The 10,246-nt window shown below is 43.5% G+C and overlaps 1 protein-coding gene across 9 annotated transcripts; it reads right to left on the minus strand.

The window, feature by feature from the left end:
* Positions 1-298: 298 nt before the first annotated feature.
* Positions 299-9,971, minus strand: si:dkeyp-69b9.6 (zinc finger protein 865). 9 transcript variants are annotated; one of them, XM_024267540.2, is made up of 4 exons: positions 8,949-9,971; positions 8,411-8,539; positions 6,372-6,603; positions 299-6,271 (listed from the first exon to the last, which is right to left on the minus strand). In XM_024267540.2, the coding sequence occupies exon 4, from the start codon at positions 6,198-6,200 to the stop codon at positions 1,521-1,523; it is 4,680 nt and encodes a 1,559-aa protein (XP_024123308.1). In that variant the 5' UTR covers positions 6,201-6,271; positions 6,372-6,603; positions 8,411-8,539; positions 8,949-9,971; the 3' UTR covers positions 299-1,520. The 9 variants fall into 9 exon arrangements, with proteins under 9 accessions (XP_024123308.1, XP_024123312.1, XP_024123311.1 ...); XM_024267544.2 differs by having other exon boundaries at positions 299-3,886; positions 5,987-6,603; positions 8,949-9,965; XM_024267543.2 differs by having other exon boundaries at positions 299-3,886; positions 4,175-6,603; positions 8,949-9,963.
* Positions 9,972-10,246: the final 275 nt, after the last annotated feature.

Below are 10,246 nucleotides of genomic sequence, written 5' to 3' on the forward strand. Positions count from 1 at the left end.
TTTAGAATCAGATTGTTCAAAAGGAATCAATATTGACTATGAATCATAATAGAAATCGCATATTGTATGAATTTAATTTTTAAAAGTGAATCGCTGCACCCCTAGAATTTATTGAATCAACTCCATTCTTGTATTTAGCAGTAAAGTTAAACTCATAACACTCAAAAAGCTAAACAGAGTGTATACTTTTAGGACCAAGACTGGTAACAGTTGACTAATATTCTTTTAGTAAAGCATTTTCCAACATAGTTTTTGAAAAATCGCTGTTACGTAGCTGAATCAGAAACCAAAGCAAAAATTACATTTAAGATTTATTCATTGCTGAAATATAATCAACTACTAACGTTTCAGTAAATAATGTAATAGAAATCTACTAAAACTATAATTTTCTTTAGAAGAAAAAATTGACAGGGGTATGAACATTTCATATATGAATAAAGTGACATTATATACTTAAAATGACTATTTTTTCAAGGAAAAATACAAACAAGGTATGACAGCAGGGTCATTGCAACCCTGCAAAAATGAAAACACGTGGGGTTAAGTGTAAGATTGGCATGATTGGGTTACACACAAAAATACACAGAATATTACATTATTTTCTATAATGATAGGTCCTTGTTTTGAACACACTAAAAGGTACTTTAGAAATAATCACTGCTAAAAAGAGCATACAAATAACATGGAATAAACATGTTACAGTCAATTTGTTTCACTTGTTTTCAGTCTCTTGGTATAAAAGCTAGGAATATTTCAAATCATTAAAGTGAACATCATACGCAAGGCTTCTGGTAGGAGTCTTCATTTTGGCAGGCCAGGGGATCCTTGTTATGCTAATTGCCAGTAACTTTGACAATTGATCTATTTGTGATTGGATCACGAGGGAGTACAGGGCAACTTCTCAAATCAAGTTTACACTACAAACGTCTGGGGATATACTGAATAAACCATCACGTACTGCAGGAGTGATCTCACAACCTCAGCAAAAACTTGACCAAAGAACAAACATGCACTGACAACAAAAAGGTCTCTGTCCCCTTGTCCCTACTCCTAATAAATGCACTTTACAGTTAAAAAAAAATCCTCAGAGCCTCTAAGTGAACAACAAGACAAAATACACAAGAGACATTTATCATACAGCAAGAGTTGTAGCAGAGTTTAGTTATGGTATACATTAGCAGGTAATTTTACCTAGTTGTGTCTATTTAACTGCACAGTGTCAGCCAAGCATAGTGTCAATGCACTTAAGGGGGTTAATAATGACCCTATAGAAACAGTCACATATTTGAAAATACCTTCCAATACAATCTGGAAGAATTTCTGATGATATTTCATAGGGTGCTCTACAGTAGCTGGGAACACACTCATTCTAATAGTCAGTAGAGTAGATGCAACAGAGACATGAGGCATTTAAATCCTCCACAAGGCAGCGGATGCCTTTTCAAGTCTGTTCTTTTGCTTAAATTTGCCATTGTAGACCTTGAAAATAAACAGTCCTGTTCTTTCATACGCCCGAATGCTCAGTATCTGTATGGTTCCTGTAGGAATGGCATAGCCTCGTGACCTTCATAGGTCTGTGTCTCTTCTGGTCTCTTAGAAAGTGTCAGCCGCTTAGAATCTTCCCTCTGCAGTCCTTTATTAGCCCTGCGGTGACAGGACACTTTGTGCCTATGAAGAAGAGTAGCATTCCAAAAGCGAGCGGAGCAGTGTCGGCAGGAAAAGGTTCCTCTGGATCGATGGGAGGCCCGATGGATGTAGGCTGCCAAAGGCCTGTGGGACTGCTTCCCACACACACTGCACCTTAGTCGCTCCTGAGTGCTCAAGGCCTTCTGGGGGTGTTTGACTACCATGTGGATGAGTAGTCCCGCTTTTCGAGAAAATACTGAATTAGGGCAAAGGGGGCATCCAAATCGCTTCACAGGGACTTTGAGAGAGGACAGGATTTGTACTTTTATTCCACCTGTGTTGACAAGCTTATACCCACCACCCGATCCTTCTCCTCTCTTAATTGTGAAGCGGAGAGAGGCTTGTTTTTTATTCAACTGCCCTCTAAGAGTACATTTTTTCTTCTTTCGTTTCACTCCGTGAAATCTAACTAAATCAGATGATTCCCATTTATTTTCTCTCCAATCTCTCCTCTCTGACTTTTTTTTTTTCTTCTTGTGCCGTTTCATTTCATCTTGTGACAACTGGATGTTGCAGTCAAAGTGCTGGTGGGACTGCGTGTCTGATTGATGATGAGGATGGTTGTGGGGGTGATGATGATGGTGATGTAGATGGTGATGCTCGGTGGAGGGCAGTTCCGTGAGGGGCTGGAACGGGGCAGTGGTGTGGAGCGTGCGGCTACGGGATCCGGCTGGATAAATGTGCTCTCCCTTGACCCCGGCAGGAGAGTGAGGATGCTGGGGAGGCATGATTGTAGAGTTGGGAGGCAGAGGCTGAGAGTAAGATGGAGCATTGGAGGCAGAAGACTGGGCAGCATCATAAAAGAGGGGAGAGTAGCCACCTGGTGGCTGGGGGGGTGCCTGTTGATGGCTATGAGTGACGACACTAAGCCCTTGCCCTCCGTGGGCTTCAGTGGAAGGCGTCATCTGAAGCAAGGCATTGGTGGCAGCCTCGTTCTCAGATGCTGACTGATTAACGTCACTAGAACCTCTGTTGTCTCCGGACCCGCTGCTGCCCTCTTGAGGGTTAGATGGCTCAGTGCGGGTCATCCCGTGCTGAGACTGCCTGTGTCGAGTGAGGCTGTTGGAGTAGGCGAACGATTTCCCACACACCTCACAGCAAAAGAGCTTTTCACCACCTCCTTCATGAACTGTCTGATGATGGGCTGTCAAATGGAAGTGGTGGCGGAAAGACTTCCAACATATAGCACAGGTGTAAAGTCGAGGGGGTGGTGGGGCTTGTGAATGGAGTGGAGGTGGAGGCTGTGGCTGAGGGTTGGTGTCTTGAGGCTTAACATCTTGAGAGTAGGGGTAATAGGAGGACGTGCTAGTCGCTTGGTTTTGGCTCCTGTCTTGTGCCACACCACATTGGGGATTTGAGTTAAAGCTGTTGAGGTTCTCGGAAACTGGTGTCGCTGGCACTTCTTCAAGCTCCCCTTTCTGGTGAAGTTTGCTGTGCCTCCTGAGACTCTGGGAGTAACCAAACTCTTTCCCACAGATGGTGCATTTGTAATTCTTTGCACCGGAGTGAACAGTCTGGTGCTTGCTGAGGTGGAAAGCCTCTCTGAAATACTTGCCACAAATGGTGCAGTGATGGGGCTTTTCTCCAGTGTGGATGCGGTCGTGCCTCCGCAGGGTCTCTCGGCGTGCGAATCCCTTGCCGCAGACGCTGCAAAGGTGAGTACGCGGAAGCCCACTAGACCCCATTCTGGGGGTGTATTGCCTTCGTTTCGGGGGCTGTCCACCAGCTGTGGGCTCTTTCTTAGCTCTTGGTTTGCGAGGACGCTTTGGTTTGGCAATGTGGTTCTGAGGGTTGCTGCTCATTGCCTCCTGGCTCCCAGTGCCTCTGAAACCCTTATCCATGCCAGATGTGGATGAAGGTGAGCCCAGATGTCCTAAACCAAGACCACCTAGAAGGCCTCCTATGATGTCTCCCCTATCATCTCCTCTATTTCCACTGTTACTAGCAGCTGTTATAGCAGAGATTGCATTGTTGACAGAGCTAGTGACATCATCCTCTGAGTCATCCAGTAGAGAAGAAAGAGGCAGGTGGGGCTGTTGTTGCGGATGGTGGTGCTGGTTGTGGCTCTGTGAGTGTGGATGCAGTGTCGGGGCCAAGGGTGCCTTTCTCAGAGCTGGGCCCGCCATCCCACTCCCACAGGGGGAGGCACCAGAGTAGCATGGAGATGGGTTACCTTGAGAACGGTGTTCATCATGGTAGCCTGTGTAACGATTCCGAGAGTAGTCAGTGGGGTATTTACCATCTATTCTGTCTCTGTCATTTGAATTCCCTCCCCTTCCAGATTGAAACAGACCATCACATCCTAGCCCTGACTTTGGTTCCCCTTCCCCAACAATGATTACACCATCCTCTTCCTCAGCTTTCCCATAAACAACCCCTCTATTGCTCTGATAAGTACCCCCTCCTCCATTGCCTCCTCCACCCCCTCCCCCGATTGTGTCCTCACCATCTGTGCCTGTCTTGCTGCCCCGATGTTTGGGTCCCCTACCTGGCTTGCCGCAGGTGCCTGAGGCAGCATGGTTCAGAAGCGAGGTGCTCTCACGGAAGGCACGGCCACAGGCAGGACATCGGAATGGCTTTTCCTCATGTATCTTCTCATGGCGTGTCAGTGACTCTCTACGATTAAAAGCCCGAGAGCAGGTGGAGCAGCCATACGGGCGGGCGGATGAGTGTATGACACCATGTTGCAGGAGGTGCCCCTTTTTCTTAAAGCCTTTGCCACAATCAGGGCAGTGAAATATTTTGTCTGGACTAGGACAAGAATTAGATGAGGGTTGGGGGGTTTCTTGGGTCGAATGTGGAAGACTTGGATCAGTCTGTGTTTTAATATGAATAGGGTTGGGGCCTGTAGTGGCGGTATTACTAGTGCCTGCTGTAGTTGGCTCATGCATGCGCAAATGCCTGCGAAGGCTTGAAAGTTGAGGGAAGCTTTTGCCACAATCTCCACAACTATAAACAGACTCTGTACCAGACTCTGTGCCACTAGGTTGCATTGAGTTCTGGTTATCAGATTTAGAAAGCTGGGAATCGTTAGTAACCAGTACTGAGGCAGCAGTGGAAGAGGGTGCAGAGGAGGAAGAAGAAGAAACTACAGATGAGGATGAAGATGATGAGGCTAGAAGGGAAGATGGGTCTCCTGCCATACTTGTCAAACCGACCCCACTCCCAATTAAAGCAGGAGGCTGACCGTGACTTAGCCCCCCATTACTATTAGTGTTAGGATTGCCATTGTGGCTATTGTGTCCGTGGGTGCTACCACTATTGCTGCTGCTATCAGACTTTCTTTGTGGCAAATAGCCGGCCATAGCTTTCTTCCTCCGACTGCTATTGCTACTGCTACTACTACCACCTCCGCTGTTTTCGCCTTTGCCGTCCTCCTTAGATAAGGACAAATGAAGTGGCAAGGGGAGGGGCAACCCCGTTTCCTGCTGCATCAGAGAAGCTATCTGATTTGACGAAAGAACTGGAATACCCTGGAAGTCAAAGCTACCAAGTGATGAGGACTGGGAGCCTGGATGGAGAGGATGGTGAGGATGAGAATGAGAGTGAGGATGAGAAAGAGTGTGAGGTGGAAGCTGTTGCTGCTGGGGGGGCTGCTGTGAGGCCTGCTGGGGTTGGGGTGTGGAGTGCCCGTGTGGGTGAGAAGAATGCAAAGCAGGAGGCGGAGCAAGGCTAGTGCTCGGCTCACCGCTTGTTTGACTTAAACCGATCCCTAAGTGGTTATGGGTTCCCTGCTGAACAAGAAATTGTTCTAAGCTAGCATTAGCGGGCACCCCAGAAAGAAAATACTGATTAGCAGCTAGCATGCAACTAAACTGTTGGTGAAGGCTCCGTGCATCAGACTGGGCCCCAACCAACTGGTGTCCCAATGAGCTGACTGCACTGCTACTAGAGGGGATATTAGAAGTCGCCACTGAAGTTGAGGGGGAAGGAGAAGACGAGGAGGGGCCAGGTGATGCCTGGGGAACAGAGAGGCCGGGATGCAGAGGAGGAGGGGGTGGAGGTGCTGATGTTACTAATCCTCCTAATCCCCCCGCACTCCCACTACTGCTACTCCCCCCAGTAAAGTGCTCAAAGCGCCCTACACCTGGATGTAACTGCTCCTGTGCTAGTGCTGCCTCAGACGGGTGGAAAGAGCGCAGGAACTGAGGGTACCCTGAAGAGTGGCTTGAACTGCTGCTGCTCATCTTGCTTGACTTTGATCGAGAGCTCTGAGATGAGGAGGGCTGTTGTTGTAAAGGTGGGGGAGGAGGGGCACTCATCTTGGCAAAAATGGAGGCAGAATCAGAAAAGGCGTTACCTCTAGACCCCTGCAGGGGGCCCAAGCCAAGTCCAGACAGAAGAGCTCCAGATGACTCAGCCTGCTGCTGCTGCTGCTGGAGTTGATGCTGGTGAAGTTGCACTTGCTGCTGATGCTGTAGCTGTCGATCTAAACCGAGGCCTTTGAACTGGTGGGCCTGGTGCCCACTTAACATCTCTATAATGTCCAGATTGTATTTTCCAAATTGGAACATTTCCCACTCACTGGCACATGGGGGTGCAGGGGCCAAACCTCCAGCACTAGGGGCGGCTATAGCGATCCCACCTGTCACCGGTGAAAGTCAGACTTTACCCTTGGGGTGAAGCTGTGTTGCTACTTTCCTACTTAAACAAGAACTTTAAGGTCATCTCTTGAGAATGTTTACCTCTCAGGCTGCCATTCCCTGTAGAACATCTACTGCTCAGGTGATAAACTGATGACCAAAAAGCGGGTTGTGCTGTCTTTCTGGCAGGAAGAGGAGTTTTACCAAAATTTCAAAATAGTTTTTAAAAGTTTCTACCAAAAAAATTGTTCAAAAAGTGACTTCTTGCTTCGTTGAGCTTTTCCTTGACCTAATCATGGTTCCTCATCCTTGTTCAGCCACGGAGTTCCTACAGCTGAAGACACAGAATTTGAAAAAGAAGGAAGTCATAGAGGGCATCTTCAAACAATCTTCTTATGATTTCAAAATAAAGGCTTGATTCTTTGATTTACTGGCCGTGATGCTGTTTGTCAAAAAAATGGGATGATTATTGACAGGTCGATGCAACGTCACATAATCTGTTACTAAAGTTTTCCTTTTCTACCAAATTTATGTGAGATGATAAAACAGGTTGGACCACTCTGCGGTCTCCTCCAGCACATTCCACAGATTCTCAACAGGGTTAACGTCTCAACTGAGCAATGGTCTACCAAGGTTTAATTATGGCAGCTCGGGTTTCCTGAACTTCTTAACAATTTCATCCGAATGAATCCTTGCATTGTTGGCCCCGGAATATGCTTGCACTATTGTAGAAGAAAAAAATACTGATGGAACAACCGGATCACTGTATTAGAAAAGAATGGGGGGAAGAGTATATCTACGTTATTATATGTTTTTTTTACTGCACCAGTAGATATAGAGAATTTAAAGTCCAACTTCATTATTTTTCTATTTTGAAAGCATTCCCAGTGGTATTTAATTATAATGAAATTTTAAGCCAAAATCTAAATAATTTTTTAAGACTTATTTTCTGCAGCGCAGCAGGAGCTCATTAGAAATTTACCTCGAGTTGGTGCAGGAGTTAGCTCCCGTCAGTACTTTGTTTGCAATCCCGTCAGCTTATGGCACCTAACAAGCCCAGGCTAATATCAGAGAAATATCAGAGCTATGCAGACGTACAGTTTTGAGCCAGAAGGCAGCTCTGACTAGAAAAATAAAGTCATTAATGGATCTATTTTTCTGAAAAATTTAGACAGAGCTTTTTTAAACCAAAGATTCATCTCTTTGTGAACCAAAACAGTTTGAATACTCGGAAATGCAGTTTTAATCTCAAATTATCTAATATGTCTTCTAGTGCTAGGTGATATGGAAAAAAAGGACAATATATATCACAACATTTTCAGTTATTCTCTGGGAAAAAAAGACAAAAGTGTCATTACTTATTTTTCAATTAACATGTAACTGAATTGTCACAAATGACAACATTTTTTTTTCAAAGTACATAACAGTTTCAAGTTTCTTAGGAAAACATTTTTTTTCCACAAAAGTTCTTCAATAAAAATAAACAAATAAAAACGATCGAAGAGAAATGGAAATATACACTTTTCTATCGTCCATAACGCCCAGCACTGATTTTCTCCATTATAAGAAAAATGCTACAAAAATATGTTAAAAAGACAAAAAATATATTTTTATTGAACTGGGTCTTTAGCAACAAACTTAAACTTGAAATAACAGTTGTACTATATTTATTATAAAGCATCAAATTTTATTTAAAAATGCCAAATTCCATATATTAATACTTCCTGTATAAAATTGTTGTTATTTTGTAACTTGTCTTAAAGTCTGTCGCAACAAAACACTAGGTTGAGCCACACACAAATTTAATTCATGTCAAAGTAAGTAATCAAAAATATACAATTTGGGATTTTTTTTTTTTACAAAAATAAAAGCCCCATTCTGTACATAAATGTTTTTACGCAAGCTTTTATTTCAGTTTAGATGTTTCATTTTTCTATAAACTATAATGCAAAACTTAATAACATAACTAAGAAAACAAGAGCAGTAACTCCATGCAATTGACTGAAACAATTCAAAAGTATTTTAAAGGGAAAATGCAATAGTGCTCATATTTATTTCATAAAATCACCAACAAAAATCTGCAATAATAAGCATTAGAGATGAGCTGCAAAGCTGAACACAGGGATTGAAGTTGTGCTCACCTCTTAAAAATCCTAACGACTCCTCTAACTGTAGCAATTAACCCTTAGGGGGGTGAGATCCCTTTGCAATAAAGGTGAGTAAGCTTTCGCACATTTGACTGCCGCTCATTTTTATGTAAATCGGAAATCCTGCAAAGAAGAACAGAGATGCTACAATGAACACCAGTCTCACACACGTTGCACAATGTAAACATTAGAAGAAGTACGTTCCAGACGCACGGAATAACGGATGTACTTCATATGGCATCCTGTAACAGTGTTGGCTAACAATTGGAAGAAAACGCCGGGACACAATTGGCGTGCATACACAGAAGGAAAAAAAAACTTAACGGCCCCCTTTAGCATTTAACTGCTACGGGGAGTTTGGCTATTTCATGCTACATGCAATTTAATGAGAAGAGGAGGGGGAAGCCACATTGTTGCTAACGCTAGCAATCAATCCAAAGCAGAATGTTAAAGCATGCGGACTAACGTTAACATTATCCCTGCTAGCGCTAGCATATACGTCCTGCGTAACCTATAGTCGGTAAATGTTTACCTACGCCTCCGGTTGCAGCGCACGGTTGCGGATGGATGAGGGCCTGTCACGCCTTCTACGAACTGCCTAGCTAGCTACGGTCCGCTTCCATTTCTGCGTGCCGTTTTCCAGTCGTTAGCCAGAGCCATTTTCACTGATGCTGAGCTGGGTGAGCGCTTACCCCGAGCCCCCCTAAAATCAACGCGGACGGATACGACAGCCGCCTCCTCGCCATTTGACTGCGGCCAGCTCCGCTGAGAGGGAAATGTACTTAATATTTCGACGGCCGGCAGAAATTTGGACCTTCGGTGGAAATATTTTTTGGGTAAAAGTGAGTGACGTATGCTCCCCTAACATTGGTCCTTTCCGGCCCTTGTAATATTTCCGGGTAGCAGCGGGGCTCGCGGACTGTGGTTTAGGGTTCACTTTGTGCTGCAGGAACCCGGTTTATTACTGGCGCACAAGCACATCTTTAGTGTGGACAAAACAAAAAAATAGATCCCACGAGTTCTATCATTCACTTTGTGTCTAAAGATAACGGATTCAATTTCCCTGTGAGTTTGAAAGAACAAACAATAACATCTAAAAAAAGAAGAAAAAAAAGTTGACACAATTGTAGAGCACACTTTGAAGATTCATGTGTACCTGATACTTTTAAGTGTTACCCAAGCTGTGTTCACAGCACTTTTATTTTTTTATTTCTGGCAAGTTGGCAGCTGATGGGTTTCTCTAGAGGAAAAATTGGCCAGAAATTGTTTGAAAGCCATTCAAACACTAGATTGGAGCTTTAACTTCATCTTTTCTCATTAAAAAACTCTTTTTTAAAATGGTTTTATTTTGAAATCCTTTTTGTTTTCACCTCATTTCAAAGACTCTTCAGTCTTAAAACACTTGATGTTTCTTTAACCCAATTCTTGGGTTATTCATGATGGAATATATATTTTTGGCTTATATATTTATTGATATGATTTCATTAAAACCCAAGTCATTTTTTAAAAATAAACAAGCAAGTAGTTAAGTCCCTCTTTAACCCCACATAAACAAACCATCTTAGGTTATTTTTAACTATGCATTTTTTAAGTGTGTGTGTTTTTTTTAACCACTTTAATAAGATGTGACGAAATGTATAATCAATATGACTCAAATACAATCTAAAACTTGCAAATAACAAACACATTGCAGATTTATTTGTCACAATTGCACAAATTATGGAAGCAGTATTTTGGAGCCCCTGAAGTGACATACTGGTTTCTTATACCATTTTTTTTTATATTTCTGTGCCCCTTTAGGGGCTCTGTAATAAATACATTTTAAAAATG

The sequence above is a fragment of the Oryzias melastigma genome, linkage group LG16 (assembly GCF_002922805.2).
Source record: "Oryzias melastigma strain HK-1 linkage group LG16, ASM292280v2, whole genome shotgun sequence".
In the NCBI taxonomy this organism is placed as follows: Eukaryota; Metazoa; Chordata; class Actinopteri; order Beloniformes; family Adrianichthyidae; genus Oryzias; species Oryzias melastigma.